The sequence below is a fragment of the Ziziphus jujuba genome, chromosome 10, assembly GCF_031755915.1.
Source record: "Ziziphus jujuba cultivar Dongzao chromosome 10, ASM3175591v1".
Lineage (NCBI taxonomy): Eukaryota > Viridiplantae > Streptophyta > Magnoliopsida > Rosales > Rhamnaceae > Ziziphus > Ziziphus jujuba.
Genome location: NC_083388.1, coordinates 27,083,139 through 27,104,530, shown reverse-complemented (window position 1 = coordinate 27,104,530; position 21,392 = coordinate 27,083,139). Strand labels below are relative to the sequence as shown.

General features: G+C 33.6%; 1 protein-coding gene, 1 long non-coding RNA gene and 1 pseudogene across 9 annotated transcripts; 2 read left to right on the top strand and 1 right to left on the bottom strand.

Moving 5' to 3' along the window:
• Positions 1-2,415: 2,415 nt before the first annotated feature.
• On the top strand, positions 2,416-11,487 carry LOC107412439 (zinc finger CCCH domain-containing protein 55). 7 transcript variants are annotated; one of them, XM_060812016.1, is made up of 13 exons: positions 2,416-3,792; positions 3,913-4,098; positions 5,341-5,520; positions 5,605-5,708; positions 5,866-6,138; positions 6,218-6,377; positions 6,557-6,748; positions 6,841-6,897; positions 7,037-8,881; positions 9,226-9,677; positions 9,781-9,859; positions 10,731-10,772; positions 11,130-11,487. In XM_060812016.1, the coding sequence occupies exons 1-7, from the start codon at positions 2,789-2,791 to the stop codon at positions 6,726-6,728; spliced, it is 2,079 nt and encodes a 692-aa protein (XP_060667999.1). In that variant the 5' UTR covers positions 2,416-2,788; the 3' UTR covers positions 6,729-6,748; positions 6,841-6,897; positions 7,037-8,881; positions 9,226-9,677; positions 9,781-9,859; positions 10,731-10,772; positions 11,130-11,487. The 7 variants fall into 7 exon arrangements, with proteins under 7 accessions (XP_060667999.1, XP_060668003.1, XP_060668002.1 ...); XM_060812020.1 differs by having other exon boundaries at positions 6,221-6,377; positions 7,037-9,677; XM_060812019.1 differs by having other exon boundaries at positions 7,037-9,677; positions 9,793-9,859; positions 11,145-11,487.
• On the bottom strand, positions 11,021-13,072 carry LOC107412437 (glucan endo-1,3-beta-glucosidase-like; annotated as a pseudogene).
• A 633-nt stretch (positions 13,073-13,705) lies between these two features.
• Positions 13,706-18,510, top strand: LOC125421133 (uncharacterized). 2 transcript variants are annotated; one of them, XR_009634421.1, is made up of 4 exons: positions 13,706-13,999; positions 14,173-17,763; positions 17,864-18,006; positions 18,104-18,510. It is a non-coding gene; the product is annotated as an uncharacterized LOC125421133 (long non-coding RNA). The 2 variants fall into 2 exon arrangements; XR_009634422.1 differs by having other exon boundaries at positions 13,715-13,999; positions 14,173-14,248.
• The last annotated feature ends 2,882 nt before the right edge of the window (positions 18,511-21,392 follow it).

Genomic DNA, 21,392 nt, shown 5'->3' with positions numbered 1-21,392 from the left:
TTTGTACTTTTTTTGGTTTATATGTCATGTAGATATTTGTAATTAATTACAAAAGTTTTTTTGTTTAATGAATTTTCATTTAGCACCTATCACTTTTTTTTCTTTTTTTTTTTTAATTTGATAATGTTTTCATAACTTTAAAATTATTGAATTGTATATGCTTGATCAAAATTGATAAGTGAAAATGAAGGTGATACAGATGAATTTAGCTATTTAATTTTCTATGGAATTTTGACATTTTTATATAGATGATAAGGTGCCTTTATTATATTTAATATTGATTTGGTAAATATTCTAATAAAGAATATATTCCATCCAACCTACCCTAGTAATCCGTCCAAACTACTAGAGCAAAATTTGAATTCAAATTTGCATTTGCTTGGTTCTAGATAACTGAAAATTGTTTAGGTCAATGTTTCTATCTTATAAATCAAGAGCTCTTTATATAGATTCATTATTCTTCATTTATCATTGAAGTACTTTAAAAGGCCTTGATAAAGATAAAGTTTTATTATTTAAAAAAAAACGTTTTTATTAAAAAATAAACAATTATTTTGTTATCAACTAAAAAGGTGCTATGAATATTTGAATTAAATATTTGATAACATAATTATAAAAATACCTTGTTATTGATCATCACTACTAATGATAAATAATAAAATTTTTATTTTAAATATTTCATTATTGATTATCACTAATGATAAATAATAAAATTTTTGCTTTAAATATTTCATTATTGATCATCACTACTAATGATAAATATTTTATCGGTAAAAATGTATTATTATAAAAATTGATATTTAAAATTGTATATGTTAACTATATGAGTTTCATATAATAAAAGTAACGTGAAAGATACCAACTAACTTATACAAATATTTATATAAAAATAGTCTATGAAAAATATGTATCAAGATGATGTGGTAAGTTATCATATTTTTATTTTATTAATTACAATTTTAATATACTTTAAATATAGATAAATAAACTGTTTCAAAGGATAAATATAAAAAATTGAGTGAATAATATAATAACATTTATCATTTGATAAATATTTTGATAGATTAATTAACACCTTTAACATTATTCATGAAAAAATAATTAAAATCCTAAAAACCTAAAATAAGCTTTTTATTTGAGTTAATTACCCGTTCATCTTCAAGTTTCAATCTTTAAAACAAAATCCAAAAGAGTCAAAAAGTTTTTGATATAAGAATTCCTATATATATGTGTGTGTATGAATACATCAATAATTAATTATACTAAAAAAAATTAATCACATTAATATTTTAGTGTAGCAGAATGAATTTTATTTCAATATAAATTTTAGAGACGAAATAAAAAACCAACAGGCACAAAGTCATAAAAATTGACTAATATATAACCAAATGAAGTAGTAGAGTAGAGAAAAATGACAAAAAAAAAAAAAAAAAAAAGCTGTTCAATGATAATAACTAATGAAGAAAAAATTGACTATGGGGGGATGATTGGCAATTTAAAGCAAGGGACAAAGGGACATCAATTAAATATAGGGTGGTTGCATGAAATATGACACTGAAATGTAGTCAAATCTTTAGATTTCATACTAACTCAGTTCATTGACTATACTTTGCGTGTAGATTTTGGAACTTTTTTTTTTTTTTTAAGCCAGAATTTTTGTACGATTTTTGTATTTTCCATTCTTCTACTTGTAGTGTGATACTAATATCCTTCTCACAACTTAGAGATTTTCAATCTAGTAATTTAAAATTACATATTAACCCTATATTATAGTCTCTTATTAACAGGATTAAAAATTTGTCTAAGAATATATGTTCCTGGCTGATATATAGACTTTTGTATTTTAATTGTATTTCCATCTGTTTCTTTATGATTCTAAATGTTTGTGAACAAACTTATTATTATTATTTTTTTTTCAGCACAAGTTGGGAAGGAGATTTTCATCCAAATGTTCTGGATTTTAGATTGTATTCTAATTAATTGAGCATTGGACTTTTATAATTTGGAAAATTTAAGCCCACTTTTTAAAAAACTATTATTTTTGCAGTTATTATAAAAATTAATCTTTTGTGAAAGTGGGCTTAAAATTTTCAAATTACAAAGGACATTATTATTATTATTATTTTTCTAAGTCTAAAACTTTCTAAAACTGTATTAGCAAAAAAAAAAAAAAAAAAATTCTAAAACTGTAAAAATTAACGAAGTTGGTTGGTGGGACCATTTTGAATTAGGGTTTCCTTCATCTTATAAGGAAAAAAAAAAAAAAAGCAAAAAAGAAAAAAAAAATATTTTTTTTGGATAGAAAAAAAAAAAAAAATATTGAGAAGTCATATAATGAGTATGTTATATATTATACAGTATAAAATTATCATATAATCTAAAAAATAGATATGTGACTCTATGCCGCATAGGAACACATGTGTGCTCCATGGTGTTGACAATTACCCCCATGAAGTAGATCTGAAATCTACCACTCTCCCTCAAAAGAGAGATTACAGAGAGAGAAGACGAAGATAGATAGAGAGAGTGAGACTTTCTACTCTACCAAACAAGCCCGCTTGTTACACTTCAAACCCTACTACTCCTACTGTTTTTTTTTTTTCTTTTTTTTTTTTTTTTCTTTTTTCTTCTTCTTCTTCTTCTTCTTCTTCTTCTATTCACGAACTGTTAGTTTTTGCTGGGCAACAAAGTGAAAAAAAAAAAAAAAAACCCTCGAGAAATCTCTTTGTGGACTTTCCCTCTTCAAGGGAGAGCAGCAAAAACCAAGAGAAAAAAGAGGAAAGCAGCCATGGATTCTTATGAAGTTACTAGACTCATCTTCACGAAGATCAAGAATTTGGACCCAGAAAATGCCTCAAAAATCATGGGTTACATTCTCATTCAAGACCTTGCAGCGAAAGATTTGGTTCGCTTGGCCTATGGACCAGACACCCTTTTGCATTCACTCATACTCAGGGCTAAAATCCAGTTAGGGCTTTGCTCAAACACTTCGTCTACACCCTCCACGCCTTCTTCTCCTTCCCCTCTTAACCCCATAGCGAGGCCAAACAGCTGCAGCAACAGTAGCAACCCATTTTCACAGTCTTCCCCAAGAATCCCAAATGGTTTTGACGTTGGCAGGAACCCATCTTCTCCGTCTTCAAATTCCTGGCCGCTTTCTGGGTTCCCAAACAACCCCATTAGCCCGAAGTCGAGCCCTTTACTCTCCTATGACAATATCCGTACTGGGTCATTTCCTTTACCAGTATTTTCTAACCACCATAAGAATGGTGGTGATGGTGCTGGCAGTAGTGACACCGCTGACGAGCATCAACTCAATGAGTACCTATCATTCTTGAATGAGTCGTCGTCATCGTCGAGGGTCGAAGATTTGGTCGATCCGCGGGTGGAATTGGGTCATGGGGGTCATGATTGGGCTCAGTCGTTGAATAATGGAGATGCCCATTTCCACAGGAGGAGCTTTTCGGCCAGTGATGCGTGTTTCGGTTCTGAGGAGTCCGCTTTGGGAACTGGCTACAAGCCCTGCCTCTACTTCGCTAGAGGGTTCTGCAAGAACGGAAGCAATTGCAAGTTTGTGCATGGTGGGTTTGCTGATTCAGTAGACGCTTCTGGTGCCATTGTAGGCTCTCCCAGTAAGCTTGACGGCTTTGAGCAGCATGAGGAGATTATGAGAATGAAGGCCTCCCAACAGCAGAGATTAGCCGCAGCTTCGCAGTTCATGAACGGTGGAGTTTCACCTTCACAATATAAGTATGTGAATTACCTTTTGCAACAGCAAAATGACCCCCAGAGGTATTGCAAAATCAACCATTTATTTTTTTACTTTGGCTTTTGATATGTTATGGGTTCGGATTTGGTTGTTTGCTATTTGATTTCTTTTTGTTCTTTGCCTGTATTTTTACTGCATTTTAGAGCGGCAGCTGCAGCTGCATTCATAATGGGGGAAGAGATTTACAAGTTTGGCCGGTGCAGACCTGAAAGAAACGATTTTTTGTCAATGGCTTCTGCAGAAAAGGCAAACTCGGCTTCAAGACAGATCTACTTGACATTCCCAGCTGAGAGCACTTTTAAAGATGAAGATGTTTCAGAATATTTCAAGTAACATACTGAACTTTACTGTTTACTTGTCTTGTCTGTTATCATTAGGATCAAGTCTCTCTTGAGTCACTAATATGGATTAAAGTTCCTACCGTTTTCCATTGCTTTTGATGCATCTATTATTCTGCAATATGCTGTGGAATATGCCCTAGTTGGTGCTTTTGTGGTTCAAGACTTTGACCGATACTTTTCTGACGTTTCTGTGAAATCTCAATTTTTTATACATGAACACTTGCATTGACAGTTGACCTGTCCCTGGGGGAGTGGTCACCTTTAGCATAACGTATATAGGACTTTAATTTTAAGGAACTCAAGTTCTCAATTTCACTCCTTATTTGTGTCTTCAGCAATTTCTATTTGCTAAAGGAGAATGTAAATTCGTCTCATGAAACCAATGAAAAGCTTGTATATGCCCCAAATATTGCAGTTTTGATCATGTTGGTATCCTTAGTAAATTTGGCCTACAAATGGCACGGTACCTTTAGTTTATGTAATAGCTTGATGCCATCGGCTTTGAATGACAAATGTTCGAATGTTCGTGTTGCCTTCTTTACTTCTTTCATCATTGTGTTCATAAGTTTCTTTTCCTTGAACAGCCAATGAAAACCGTTTGAATTATCACTTGTCTAATAATGGTTCTAACTTTTTGAAGCTGTATGATTTTCTTTCTTTTTGTTTATCATGGACAAAGTCAAAGATCATTACCCAAGTCATGACTCATTTTATTTAACACTTGTAAGAATGAACAATTTATTCAAAATCTGGACCTAGGTCTTCCACAGATGGTTAAAGAAGAAGAAAATTTATGATAATGAGTTGGTCCTCAAATTATATTTCAGAGTAGAATTGTTTTCTCTTTTGGTAAGATATAGATGACTATTTTTGATTTACTTTTTAGATTTTTTTATTTTATTTACTCAGCAATGGAACCCTGGAAATTAATGTGCTTCATAACTTCCTAGAGTTTGTTTAGAAGTCCTAGATCTCTCCACCACCGCCGTAACAGCAGTACTTTTATGTACACAATCGCTTATTTTTATATTTGATTTCTTCAAAGAAAGAAATAGGGAAGATTTATTAGAATTATTCAACTATTTAATGTTGAAGGGTATCATATTTTTTGGTGGATATCTCCATATTGTATCTTTTTTCTCTACTGCTCTTTCTGTTTGTGTGTGGATGATTGGATTTTAGTGAAAACTGAGGAATTCAAGTTGAAGCTTTCCTTTGTATATTTTGCAGCAAGTTTGGACCTGTGCAAGATGTAAGGATTCCATACCAGCAGAAGCGAATGTTTGGATTTGTCACATTTGTCCACCCAGAAACTGTGAGGTTCATTCTGTCCAAAGGGAATCCTCATTTTATATGTGATTCACGTGTTCTTGTCAAGCCCTATAAGGAGAAGGGAAAAGTGCTGGACAAGTATGTGCTATATCTCTTTGTTGCTTTTTAGTTTTGTTTCTTTTCTACTTCCACAATTAAGGTATGATTTGTTATGCTATGCAGGAGACAACAGCATCAACAACAGCAGCAACTTGAGAGGGGAGAATTTTCACCATGTATGAGCCCTTCTGGGCTTGATTCTAGAGAGCCCTATGACCTCCATCTTGGTATTTCTTCAAACTTATTGCTTTTTTCTTTCATGAAAGAATGGAAGAAAAGGAATAGTACATGCTTAAGTTGCCCTCTCTATTTTTTATTTTTTTATTTTTTTGTTTAATAAAATATGGTTTGAAAATTCTCTTAGTAAATCTTTTGTCTTTACAGGGGGAAGAATGTTCTATAATACACAGGAAATGTTGCTGAGAAGAAAATTGGAGGAGCAAGCTGAGTTGCAGCAAGCCATCGAACTCCAAGGGCGAAGGCTGATGAATCTGCAGCTCCCAGACTTAAAGAGTGATCGTCTCCACCATCACCAGCGCAGTCTTTCTGTTGGTGCTCCTGCCCCTTTACCCCCTCAATCTCAGGCTCTGAATGGTCAAGATATTCTGCCATTTGATGGCATTGAGCAGGAAGTCACAGAGGGTTTGCTGATTGATGGTAGGCACATGATATGAACATTTTCTTTCCCTTCTTCCTTCAAAAGTAAGCTTCACAGTGCTTGTGCATCTTCTTGTAGCAGGCCACAATGAGAGCCCTTCTGCTACCATTTCTATCACTGCGCCAGTTGCTGAGCAGCAGCTTCAGGTGGAAGGGAATACTGCTTCTGTCACCAAAAATGGCACCAGCACTGGAGAGGATGAGGACACCAACCCTGAAGACCTTGATCTTCATAAAAGGTAAGGGGATTAATTTAAATATGCTTATATTAGCCAACAGCGTAAAGTCCAAATTTATTGAACTTGTACAGTGGTTCATTGGTAGTTTTGGGCTTTTTGTAGTTTCCCTTAATCATATGGGGGTTCTATTGCGTTTCCTAATATTCAATACTTTACTTCTGCTTTTGTGTTGAAAGCAGTGTGGAGCATGTCCTTCCTGATAGCCTCTTTGCATCTCCTACGAAGTCTGCTGGTGATCGTCTTTCTGATTTCTCAACTTCTGCAATGGAGGCAAAAGAAGGCACCACATTTCCTTATGAAAGCAACTCAGCATTGCCCATCACTTCTACTAGCTACATGGCCTCTCAATAATGCTTCTTCTAAACGCCAAGGTGCTCCTTTTATATTCATTCATAAGAATAGTAGGTAGTTTATTCAAGTTAAGATATATTTTTGACTTAGATTTTTTATTCTGGGCATGAAGCTTTAAAAATGTAGGTAATAACAGTGAGCCTGGCCAGCAGGGATTGACTTTGCTAGGGTAAGAGCTTATTTTTTTCCCCCACCTACTCCTTCTTTCCTTCCCTCTTGGAATTGCGTGATTACAATCTGAACTATGGATTATAGTCAAAAGGAGCTTATGGTGATGCATTGATCGTTTTATATGTTGATCTATGCAGGAAAGTAGAGAAGCATATACAAGGAAGGAAACTCCTCTAGATGTATAGCTGAATTATATACCTACATCAAAAGAGTAGTAGATCCATAGAGAAGATCTCAACGAGAGGTCTTGACCGTATCATCCATACATACTGCTAACAGCAAATACATATACATAAGAAAGGACAGATGAAATTATTTGTGATGAGAGTAGGGTTTTCTCTCTTTTCTACTTTTGTACCCTCTCTATAGGTGTTTGTGTGTGTGTGTGTGTTTGTGCTGGACCACACAGACTAGAGCAGAAACAAGGATTGTGAACCTTTTATTGCATTGTTGTCTACGACACAACTTTTTTTTCTTTTTTTTTTCCCTTTATTTCTCATTTCCTTGTGAAGTGAATTTTAGTTAGTAGAATTGAAGTTTCTGCTCAGAGAAGTAGAACTATATTTCTGTACATATAAATATATATATTTGTGCACTTGGGCTGCAGCCGAAGGAAGTTGTAAGAGGGGAGCTGAAAAAAAAACTGATAAGTCGAAATGAGAAGTCGGGGTTCTGGCTTTCTTGTATTTTTGCATTTTGATGGGGTGTTCTTGTTCTCAAGAAATACATGGTGACTGAGGGTGTAGTATTAGAGAAAGAGTAGGGGTAGAAAGGAGATTACATTATGTGATCAAAGTTTTTCACTTTTGGAGATTTTTTTATTCCGTCACATAATTGTTTACTTTACTGAGGCCCACATGCAGGGTAGAGTCCAACTCTTTGTCACATGGGTGCTGACATTTATATATATATATATGTATAAAGTATCAGCTTATCAAACTCATTTCCCTTTCAGCTTATTGAAATGTTTGTTTCTGAATCCTTCTGTTTCATGGAAGAGGGAGCCCTTAATTATTATGGCATGGATTTAAAGCTTTTACGGCATTGGTAGCTTAGCTAGCTAGCTTTACATTCGCTGGTTAAGATGGCCCTTCAGTGACACCTAGGGAAATGTGATTTCGTAACCCTTGGAAACTTATAGCATATTCAATGATGAAAATAGAAATCTGATATTGCTCTTCACGTGTTTGTAATTGTGTTTTTGCCTTTGTTTGTCTTATCTTTATATATGCATGGCATATGTATAAAAGTAAATCTTTCCACGGTTAATGGGGTTGTGTTTTCAGTTTTTAGCCATTCTAATTGAAGATTTTGTTTCAACATATTCACCATTACATATAATTGGAGAGAGGAGGTCCTCTTTTTATTTTTATTTTTTTTTTTGGGTAATAGGCGGTCCTCTTGTGATGACAGAAATTTGTGTTTTATTTTGTATTTGATTTATTTATTTTTTAAAGTAGTTCGGCTTTAGGGATTCTAATACAGGTAGAAAGGTTTAGTTTAGGATTATTCAAAGCACTTTTGCAATTTGTTGATGGCCCAACATGATAGTTTGTACAGGTTAATTATTAGCTCAACTTAGTGGAAATGGATAAAGTGTCTTAACAGTTGAATCATGGCTCCTTTCTTTCAGCTACAAAAATATTTTAGATACTGAAAAATATTTCTTTTCGGAAAGGAAAACCATCATAAAATGCCCAAAAATAACGAACATAATGCAGCATGACTTTTTGTGTGCGTGTGTGTGTGTTTCTACCATTTTTTTTTTTTTTTTTTTGGCTTTGTAATTGATGAAAAATATGAGTACGGCTATGGGAACATGTGCAGGTGTGTTGAGATATCATGTTCAAAACCTAACATACTGGTACATGCGAGGCCAAAACTGTGAGTTGAATTAAGTGACTTGAGTAAAAAGTGATACCAATGTGACAAATAGGATACGAGAACAAAGATACAGAGAGTATCCAAGTTTTGGTACAAAGGTAAAAGAAAATTGGTTAGTGTATTATTATTCTAGGTCTTAGTGATCATGAAACCCTTTGACTAAATTTAATTCATGTTTAGTTGTGGTCCAGTTGAACAGTTTCCAAGTTGGCAAAGTTTTGGAGTCTGAGCAAATTGAATAAAAAAATAAATGCACTTATCAGTCATGAGGTCCTAGCAAAAAATTAAAAAAAAAAAAAAAAAAAAGGAAAATGCATCAATGCCATATTCGGTTGATGGTCCATTCTAAGTAGCTCTAGCATCTAAGTATATTGGAAACTTTGTCCAACATCAAAGAAGAGTAATGGGTCTGATTGTTTACGTCTTTTTTCCTCTTTGTCAGGACAAAAAACATATAAAAGGGCCAATAATTATGGTAGATAGTAGATACATGTGGATATGGGTCTCTTCCAAAATGTATTTTTCTTCTGAGAGTATCTTTGAGTCCTCAATTAGTCTTTCCAATAATAGCATAGAAAAGCATGACCTTTTAGTTTCCATGTTTTTATTAAAATGATGGGTTTTTACTGTTTCTTTTTGGGGGTATGAAAACAAAAATCAAAATGGGACTCATCAGCTTCAAAAATTATTAGGGAAGGAAAAGTATCTGTATCTGCTGGAAACACACAAATAATATTCTGATTCCCAATTGATGGTACTATAGCAGATGTGAGGAAGGGGATGGGAGTATCCCATCCATGGTATAGCAAATCTCTGTACCAAAATCTATGGCTCTGATTTTGTTTCCAACAAAGGAAGATTTTCTACATCATGGGTTTTTTGGCTTTGAGTCAGGTAGGTTAATGGGTTATGTGCCCACAACACCTTCCTTCTCATTCCATGACCTTTTTTGCTTATATAAGGTTTTCATGATCAAAACCACAATCTCACAATTCAGGGACCATTACAGAGAAAATAATAGAGTGTGGAGTGATTAAAGTGCAGAGCAAAACTTGGAGAGCAAAGTAAAAAAAAAGGTAAGCTTTCTTTGTGGATTATGTATTTTGCTTCTATCGTTTTAACACAGTCATCCACCATAAAAACTGTAACAGATAATGAAAATGGAATAACATAGAAACCATAATTAAGTGGAAAAGCTTTTAACCAAAAGGAAGCCTCTTTTTTTTATTTTTATTTTTTCTAACAGAAATATAGCATTCATGATTGCATTTATTTGATTCTTTTTGAAATGGTTTTTCTCTTCTGTTATTTTCCTTTCTTTTTCTTTGAAAAAGTGAATGAGTAATCATTTGGGATGTCCAAAACTCAAATGGAGCTGCCAAGCTGACATGTTGGGTCCTTAGGGACTTGTTCAATTGCAGTCTCCAACTGCATGACAGATTGGTATCAAGCTCGAAATGGGCCAGCCTCTCTTATTTTTTGTTTCATATTTTAAGACTTTATGGGCCAAGCTTTTGAACTGTGAGATTTTCATAGATTGTATATTCTATGCACACAGAAAATAAGGAAGTGTTTTTCTTTTTGGTCCTCAGAAAATTAGGGAGTGTGTGATTCCTTTTTTCAATCATTGCAAGTCAAAACAAGGCATTGAATCTCTTGGATTATTCTTGGATTTCATAAACTTAATAATCAGATATGGGTTTAAGTTGCAACATTCTGCTAAGCCATACAGGAAATGAAAGAGATAGAATGAAATTAAAAAAAAAAAAAAAAAAAGAAAGAAAAGAAAAGAAAGTGTTTTGTAACTTTTTCTCTCCTTGTGCGGACTGAGGACTGCATTGAGATTAAAGGGTTGGAAATTGCGGAAAGAAAGGTAAATGAGTGGTGTGGAATTTTGCAAACTCTACTAACCCAACATTTTTCTCTCTCTTTGCAATTTTGTGTTAGTCATGGAGAGTAGCAGCTCATTGAATGTCCCATCACCATCAGGTACCTTCTTACGCTAGCATGGCTTTCTGTTTCATTTACAGAATTTGCTGGGCAAATTATCTACTTGTATTTTATTTTATCCCTTTTTTCTTTTTTCTTTTTTTCCCCATGTGAATCTAATGCAGGGTGGTCTTTAACTTAACACCCTCTAAGACTAAAACATTATTATAAAAATAGGTGATCTTATTATAATAACCCTGTATAAATCTTGTCTAATAATTACAAAAAAAGGATTTTAATTAGGATAATTATCTTTTTTTTTTTTTTTTTTTTGGGTGAATAGGATAATTACCCGTTTGTTGCTTATTATGGGCATATGTTTGAATTTTGATTAATATTCATATTCTTGTGATTCAGCTGAAATTCCACCAGGACTAGAAATGTTACAGAAAGAGCATGAAGAGAAAACATTGAAGATTAAGGAGCTAAAGAAACAAATTGAATGGACGAAACTTCGTTTGGACAAGAAGAAAACTGAAATTCCAAAGGAGAAACTGGAAACTTTTAAGGCTCTCACTGAGAAATATGACACCATGAGGGAAGAGTACAATGCAATGTTGGCTGAGAAGACCAAAGAACAAAACAAGTAAAAAAGTCTCTTTTATATATATATATATATATATATGAAAATACTGTTATTGCCTAAATATGTATCAGACAGGAAAGTTTTTCCTGAATTTTCTTTAGTATCAAAGACATTACAAACTTTATAATCTTTATGCCTCTAATTATTTGCACATAATCCTAAATATCAATGTTACTAAATCAAAACAACAATAACAACAACAACAACAATAATAATAATAATAACAACAATAATAACAACAATAATAACAATAATAATAAACTCACAATTTACAAACTGATATACATGTAAGTAAAACTATCTTAGTCAAAAATATACTTTGGCACTTTATCTGGAGAAAAGAGACCAAAATGCCTCTCACTTTCTGCAGGCCCTTTTGATTTTCATCAAACATACCAAACAAATAAGTCTCTATAGCCTTTCCAGGTTTCCTTGGTGTCCCACATCCCACATTAGCAATCAAATTTCTTAGATAAGTACTTGTATTATCCACAGTAGCTGCTTCTCCACCTTCTGATGGCCAACCACTCTCTGATACAACAATCTCCACATTTGGTCCGCCAGCTTTTTCAACAGCATAGTAAAGTGTATCCACAATAGCACCAAACAAATTTTGGTACCCAAATTGACCATCTCTTACCACCACTCCTGGTTCAGTAAACAAAGCATAGCTTAGCTTGATGTTTGCTGGGTCCCCCAAGTAGCTGAAAATAGGTATGAACATTGGCAAGAAGTGGTGCATTAGTGTTTGCAAGGAAACCAATGATTGGGTTTATATATGGAGCTGCAGTGGCAATGAATGAGCCTGATGATGGTGGATATGAGCTTCCTAGCAAAGAAAGGTCAATTGCTGTTGAAACCTTGATTTGGGTTTGTAAGTTTGCAGCAACAAGTTCGTTGTATATGTTCTGCATAGCTGGTAGAACATATGTAGATTCTGCGTCTCGTGGCTTTATCTCATTGCCAACCGCTAGGTATTTGAACTTAACATCAGGAACATAGGACAGAAAGTTTCTTTGAACCCAATCTGTCGCACAATTGGCAATGGATTGAAGGTCCTCGTTAGCAACTCCGACTATGAGTTCTCTGTTGCTTAATCTGAGTACATCGAGGACTGAATGATTTGGATTGTAAATTCCTATCTTTCCAATGCCATTCGACTGGTAGAGATTTGTAACTTCAGACTCTGGTGGTAAATTGTTGGCAACTTGTCCATAGCAAACACCTATAGATTGTGCGGAAGCTGCATTAAAAAAAGAAAAAGAAAAAAAAAGAATCCTGAAGTTAACAAATTTAGATGAAAAAATTAAAAAAATAAAAATATTATTAAATTAACTTGAAATAAACAATTCTACAAAAGAAAAGAAAAAGAAAAACTATATATTATTTAAATAACTTCATAAGATATCTTCCATGCTTGGCTTGCAGATTTATTACCCTTACCATACCTTTGTATCTATGGAGATAAGTCAAATCAATTATCACATAAGCTTGAGAAAAAAAGGTGTCAAAAAAGAAAAAGGGGGAAAAAATTTAAGAAAACAACAATTCTTAAAAAAATACATATAAATTGAGAAAACAAGCTTATACATTAAATATCTTCATAATGTTTATTTAAACCTATAAAAGAATCATGAAACATACTTATTCCATGGGAGGTGATGATTACAAGGATATCTGTAACAGCAGCAGCGACTAAAGAAACCGTACCCATAATGCAGAAAAATATTTTTCTCAATTATTGCTATCTTCGTACTTGAATATGAAAAATAACCATTTAAAAAACAAATTAGAAATTAATGGTAACTAATAAATTTTGCATGTATAATTAGAACGCATGATTGCCTTTTTATAATATTTTATCTAATCTAAGGGCGGGCAAATAACTGGTGAAATCGACCCGGACCGATAAACTTGATCGAATCAAACATGCACGGATCGGATCGGTTGGGCTGTTCGGTTTGTCTGCTATGAAAGAAGAAGCGATTCGGTTCGATTGTTGGTTAAATAGTGAGATATGCTCAAACCGTCCGAACCGAACTGGTTGTTGAATTATTATATATATATATATATATATATATAATTACATTATTATATTATAATAATTTGATTTAACCAAAAAAAAAAAAAACACTCTTTCTCTCACTCTCAGGCCTCTCTCATTTGATCTCATTCTCTCCCCCTCCTCTTTCACTCTGTCTTTGAAAAAAAGGAAAAGAAAATAGGGTAAAAAGCTCTTTGGAACCCTAACTATTTGAAACACTATCACTCTCGGTCACCACTCACTAGCGATTATCGACAAGCATCTCATCTGGTCCCCCACCATCTTTCCAACAACGGTAATCTCTTTCTTCCGTTCTCTCACTCACTCCCAATCTCTCACAATTTCACCCTCTTGATCAAACCTCTCACTCTCTCTATCTTTATCTTTTGCTCTAAAATTCAATCTCTCTATCTTTTTTACTCTCACTCTCACTTTCTCACTCTCCAATCTATCCATTCTCAGGTTGGCTGACCGAAACCCTAGATCTATATCAAAACCCTAGCTCTCACCATTACTCTGCAGTGGGCCGGTGGCTGCGAGACCATCAACAGCCTTAATTCCCATCATCTTGTCATCAACCACCATGTTAATTCTCAGGTAATTTTGCAAATTTCCATTTTCCCTAATTTTTTTTTCCTTTTAGTTAATTTGTATAAAATCATTATTTCAAAATTATATATTTTTCTTTGATGATCTCAAATCTCAATATTGATTGTTTAATGTTTATTGAATGTTGGATTTTAATTTTTGAGAAAATTGGTCATTCAAAGGTGAGGTAGCTCCGTGGCTTGTGGTTGTGGCTGTGTTGTGCTCGTGTGTGGCTCTGTGATTAAAGCTACGATAACGGTAAGTTGTTCTGTTCTCTCAAACTCTAACTAGTTGTGGTTGTGGATGGATAAAGTGTGGTTGAATTGTCTCTGTGAACTGTTGTATCGTAGTATGTTTCTTTCAGAGCTAAATTGTATCTGTGAAATGTTGAATTGCTTCTAAAATAGTTTAATTATGACAGTTCATATGGTTTTAAAGTAGTTTTAGTGTGAGAGTTCATATATTTTTAAAATGCTGAATTGTGAATTGTATCTCCGAATTGTCTTTGAAACTCTATTTTTATGAGTTTTGAATTTAAATCGTGAGATTGCTTGCATTTCAGAGTTTTTGTGACTCCAAAATTTTTGAAATTGCAATTTTAAACAGGTTAGTTTACATTTTAGAGTCTTTGTGATTCTGAATTCCTAAAATTGAATTTTAAAAAGGTTAGCTTTCATTTAAGAGTCTTTTGACTCTGAATTTTGAAATTGTTGTTTAATTTGTAGTTTTTGTGGAATTGCGAATTATTTTGCAATTTCTGAATATTGTGGAATATTATGGAATTGTAGTTGAATTTGGAACTGTTTAAACAAGTTATTTGCATGTTTGTAGTTGCAATTGTGCAATTTTAAAATGGTTAGCTTACATTTCAGAGTTTTTGTGACTCTGAAATTTGTAAATTGCTGTTTAATTTGTAATTTTTGTGGAATTGTTGAATATTGTGCAGTTTTTGAATATTGTGGAATTTTTTGAGTACTAGAAGTCTAAGAGACAGTAATTTTTAAAAGTGAGAGGAATTTTTTTTAGTGCAATTTCTAATTGCTAACCATTATTGAGTAATAGGAGTCTAAGAGACAGTAATTTTTTCAAAGCTTTAAAATCATCTCTCTTTATTTCCATTTCACTGCATCACAGTCGGTATATGTATTTGAAACAGATGGATCCACATTTTTGAAATTGCTGTTAAATTTATTGTAATTTAATTGGATTGAGATTGTGGAATTTGTGGCCTTAAACTGTAGTGTAATTGCTGTTTTTTTTTTGTTTGTTTCCTCTCATGTAAGCAGTGTCTTAGATATGCTTGATATGGACCTAGATTCCCCATCATCAATTAATGCATCTTCCTCTCAAACCCCAATAGGTCAGAGTTAATCACAACCACTGTCAAAACCTGCATCGTCTTATGCCAAATCAACATTACCTCCATGACCTCCATTAGGGGAAAAAAAAAAAACCTTCTAGGTCAGCAAGTGATATATGGAATCACTTTGTTAAAATAGAAGATAGTGATCCTGATGATTTTAGATGTGAATGCATATACTGCCATAACGATTATGCATGTGGTTCTAAGAAATGTGGAACTAGTACCCTAAGGAACCATTTGAAGCAATGTTTAAAAAATCCTTTTAAAGTAGATGAAAAGAAGCAAAAGACCTTAAATTGTGATAGGAAGTCTGATGGTAATGGTAGTAATTTGGTAGCTACAGTTTTCAACAAAGAGGCATGTAGGATGACATGTGCTAAAATGATAATATTGGATGAGTTGCCTTTTACTTTTGTAGAAGGCCGTGGGTTTAGACGCTTTTGTAGTGTTGCATGTCCTAAGTTTGATCCCCCATTTAGAAGAATCATTGTAAGGGACATTTATCAATGTACTTGGATGAGAAGTTGGCTTTAAGATCAATGTTTGTTGCAAAGCAACAAAGAGTCAATCTTATAACTGATACATAGACTTTTATTCAAAATGTTTGTTATATATCATTGACTGCCCATTATGTTGATGATGATTGGAGGTTACATAAAAGAATTTTAAGTTTTTGTGTGGTTCCTAATCATAAAAGAGAGGCTGCATGATTGGGGTATTGAAAAAGTATTCACAATAACCTTTGATAATGCAAGTGCAAACAATAATGTAATTGCATATCTTAAGAGGAAAATGGTACATTGGAAAAGTTGTGTATTGGATGCTGATTTTTTGCATAGTCGATGTAGTGCACACATTGTGAACTTGATTGTGTGTGAGGCTTTAAAAGAATTAGATAACTCAATTGTTAGCATTTGTAATACTGTGAGATATGTTAGATCCTCTCCTTCTCGATTGCAAAAATTTAAAGAGTGTATAAGTCAAGAGAAAATTGATAGTAAAATTTTAGTATGTTTGGATGTTCCAACTAGATGGAACTCCACATACTTAATATTATAGTAGGCTTTGAAATTTCAAAAAGCCTTTAAGAGAATGGAGGAGGAAGATGGACATTATGCTTCCTATTTTGGAGAGGATGATAGTGGTAGAAAGAAGGTTGGACCTCCTTTAGCTTAGCATTGTGATGATGCTAAAGTTTTTATCCAATTTCTTAAAGGCTTTTATGATGTGACTCTTAAATTTAGTGCCTTTTTACATGTTACCTCCAACATATATTTCCATCAAGTTTCTTCCATACAAAAACAATTGGCTGTCTTGTGTGTTAGTGAGGATGACTGGCTGTGTGTTATGGCAAGGAAAATGAGAGAAAAGTATAATAAATATTGGGGTTCCATGGGAAATATCAATAAATTGCTTCTAGTTGCAGCAATGTTTGATCCAAGATATAAGTTAGATTATGTCTCATTTAGCTATAGGATGCTTTATGACAATGAAGAAAGCATAGTTACTGAATTGACAAGTGGTTTGAAAAATACTTTAATGGGGTTGGTATAATGAAAAAGAAATGGGTTCAGACAATTGTTGCCAATCTTCCATTGGTGTTGAGTCTTGTGGAACTAGTTTGGATAGTAATAGCAGTAGATTAGAACAGACCAACTATGCTGACCAGGTTTGGATTGCTTATTTAAAAAGAGAGAACAAGGCCAATGTCAGGAGGTCAAATGTAATAGCCTAGACCACCCGCATGTGGATATTGTCCGCTTTGGGTCTAGCCCGCACGGTTTTGTCAAAATACATCCACAAGGGAAAGGTATCCACACGCTTATAGGTCATGTTTCGTTCCCCTTTCCAACCGATGTGGGACTTCACAATCCTCCTCCCTTGGGGTCCAGCGTCCTCGCTGGCACACCGATCCGGGTACTTGCTTTGATACCAACTGTAATAGCCCAAACCATCCGCATGTGGATATTGTTCGTTTTGGGCCCAGCCCGCACGATTTTGTTAAAATGCGTTTACAAGGGAAAGGTATCCACACGTTTATAAGCAATGCTTCGTTCTCCTTTCCAACCGATGTGGGACTTCACATTAAAAATGATGTTGATAGGTATCTAGCTGACCCTTGTAAATCTGGTTTAAATAAGGATTTTGATATTCTAAATTGGTGGAGGGTTAATGGAGAGAAATACCTTGTGTTAGAGAAGATAGCAAAGGATGTATACGCTATTCAAGTCTCTACTGTGGCTTCCGAGAATGCTTTTAGTACTGGAGGCAGGATACTTGATCCTTAGCAGTTCTTTGACTGTTAAAATGGTGGAGGCTTTGATATGTTGTCAAAATTGGCTTAATGCTTCTCCAAGTTTGGACAGATTTTTTTTAGAAGAGATGGCATGTTATGAAAGTTTAGATGCAGGTAATGTAATATGCAACTGCAATTATTGTTTTCTTATATGCCAATCATATTATTTTTGAATGCTTTTATGACATTTGCTTCTGTTTGGTGTCACTCTAAGACTTATGCCAAAGCCAAACAGTGACAGCATATCCGAATAGCAGCAACAAAAAGGATTGATTGTGCACTATGGAGTGGATGGACAGCGGCAACAAAAAGGATTGATGCCAAAGCCAAACTTGAAAGCTTTTGACAATGATGAAAGTAACTCTTTGTTTTATTTTTTATTTCTTAATAATTATCACATTATTAAACTAATTTTGTATTGGTTTAATTTATTTGGTTTCCTTTGTGATTGTAGGCTTTGTGACAGTGGCAGTGGAGGTTTTGGTAATGGCAGTGGCAATAAGAGAGTGGCTTTGGATTTTTGAAGGGTTTGATAGTGGCAATAGGAGAATGGTAGTGGCTGTTGGAATGGTAGTGACAGTGACACTTTGGAATTCTAATTTGTTATTTTGATTTTTGTATTTTGTGTTTGCATTTCTCATTCTCTTTTTTGGCCGTGACAATTGCAAACTAGCAGTGGCATTGCATTTCTTAATTTTCAATTTTCCCTTTGATATATGTTGAATTCTTGATCAATTTGTATTTGTATTATTAAACATGACATTAGTATTTTAAATTTGTATCTGTAGTGTCTTGTAAGCCTGTAATATTTAGTTAAATGCTTGTATTTGATTATTTATAATTTATTATACTTGAGAGAGATGCAGCTGCAAATAGAAATGTAATTTTTTTTTTATGTAATTTTGTTTATTTGTTTATTTGTTTATGTATAAGAAATGTAAGTTGTTTTATTAGGTCTAAAACCAAAAAGGTCCAAGATTGCCCATTCAAAAAAAAATTGCCCATTTCATACCTAAAAGTTGGTCATTTCATACCTAAAAAATTGGATGAGATAGGTATAGGTATGAAAGTAGGCCTAAAATTATAGGCCTAAAAATAGGCCCAACCCCATCTGTTAAAAAATAGATCGAAAATTATAGGCCCAAAGATAAGCTTAGGCCTACTAATATGAAATCAAGCCCAAAATCAGAGGCCTACTGATATGCCCAAACCCGAACCAAACTGACCCATTTACTCAGTTAAGTATCGGGTTTCCACTTCTCATCGGGTTGGTTCGGATAACATTATAAAGATAGCCGAATGATTGGTTCGGTTGGAATTTTCAGATAAAACTGATCTAAACTGAACCCTATCCACCCCTAATCTAATCTCTGCCTTATCCTATTTCCCATATTTCTTGTTTTTGGAAAGTGATGGATTTTAATCTTTGGTAAATTTTTGGGTTCTAATAAATTTGGAAAGTAGGAGCCCAATCCCATAATTAAGTCGCTGACAGAAATTTGGCAATTACCGACTATGTAGCTGCCTAATTCATATTATCATCAACAACTAAGGAAATTTGTATTATTTCCTTTACTTTTTATTTGGAAAGAATTTCTATTTTTTCTAATAAAAAATAATGATTGGCGATCTTGGGCCTGGTGGCACGCAACACAAAATGGGTCCAAAAGGAAAGAAGCCAGTTCCAACAAAATTTGAGACCAGCTTTTATATCACATAATAATAATAATAATAATAATAATAATAATAATAATAATACTAATACCCATGACTCTTTTTTTTTTTTTTTGGGTAAATAATAATACCCATGACTTTGCGCGTTAATTTATCCATACCTTATATTTTGATTGATAAAAGTACATAGAACAATATAATATGTAAAAATTCTCTTTTCCCCGACGGCTATGGATATAAATTCAAACAAAGACTAGGCTTTTTAATTAGTATTAGTCGTATCGATTCAAATACTATATATGCAGATTTTTTTTTTTTTGGGTGACAAATATTATGTAGAATGAACGTTAGTTAAAAAAAAAAAAAAAAAACCTTAGCTTTATGGAGGGTTAGCTAAATTATGATTATCAATGCAATTCAACTCATATCATTCACCAAAAATAAAATAAAAATCAGCTCATCTGAGATCTGAATAAGTTTTTATTTTATTTAATTTTAATTTTATTTTTCTAACGTAACTAACGTAGAAACTGAAAGGTTGATATAACACCCCCTAGGACCGCAAGAGCAAAAGGTTAATAAAAAAATAGGTGATCTTATTATAAAAATAACAATCACGCGTCAATCTTGTTTAATAATGATAGGAATTAGATTAGGAATTGTAAAAGTTGTGTTTGGATAGAAGGAAAATGAAAGAAAATATCGAAGGGAAGAAGAGAGAAAGATAGAAAGAAAGAAAAACAAAATTGTAAAACTGTAATTGATTTTTCTTGAATACCAACAGTTACACGTGAAACACTATTAATATAGGTAGTATAACTAACAACTGCTGACCTATACTAACAACTTGACAACTTGCCAAAACTAAACAACTGTTTTATTAACTAACATTGCCACGTCACTAACTCTAACTAATATACTTCAACATTCCCCCTCAAACTCATATTTTGTTAAACCATATGAAACAAAATGGGAGTTTGAAAATAGTAAATCAGCAGAAGTTGCAGCACATAAGAAGTGAACCATGTTGTAGAAAAATTCCCTTTTTGCTTGAGTGTTAAGTAAGTCAGAGAATGAGTTGAAATTCCAAAATACTCGAATTAAGTAGTCTAAACAACTCCAAGCTTATTCTTTAGATAGAGAAACCTGGAAGTTCCTAAACTCTTTGTAAACACATCAGCAATCTGATCTCGAGTAGGCACATATCGAATTTGGAGAGATTTTTCCAAGACTTTATCCCTGACAAAATGCATGTCTATCTCGATATGTTTGGTCCTTTGATGTAGAACTGGATTTTCTGCTAAAGCTGCTACACTAAGACTGTCAGTCCAAATTATAGGAATTGGTAACTGAAGTTCCAGCTCCTTGATCAAATTTTGTAACCAACATAGTTCTGAGGTGATGTGAGCCAGGGCTCTATACTCTGCCTAAGTGCTTGAACGAGCTACAACTTGCTGCTTCTTGGACCTCCATGAAATAAGATTTGAACCTAGAAAAATTCCATAACCACTTGTTGATCTTCTGTCTGTTCGATCACTTGCCCAATTTGAGTCTGAAAATCCATGAACAGCAAGTTTCATTGTTGACTTGATGAACAAGCCATGTGTTGTAGTGCCTTTTAAGTATCTTAACAATCGTTTACAAGCATCCCAATGTAAAGATGTTGGAGCTTGCACAAATTGACTGAGTTTATTCACTGTAAAACTAATATTAGGTCTGGTCAATATAAGATATTGAAGAGCACCAATGGTACTTCGATACAACTCAGGATTTGACAAAATATCTCCCTTTTCCAAAGATAAAGACTTATTCGAAACCATAGGTGATGGTGAGGGCCTAGCTCCATCCATTTTAGTCTTTTTAAGCAGATCAAGTATATATTTTGTCTGTGTTAACAGCATGCCCTTACTGTTTCTTGTAGCTTCAATACCAAGAAAGTAACTCAAGTGTCCCAAGTCTTTAAGAGAAAATTGAGAATTCAAATCTGAGATAAGTTGCTGAATTTGCTGCTCCATTAGAACCAGTGACAATAATGTCATCTACATATACTAAAACTAAAGTATATGCAG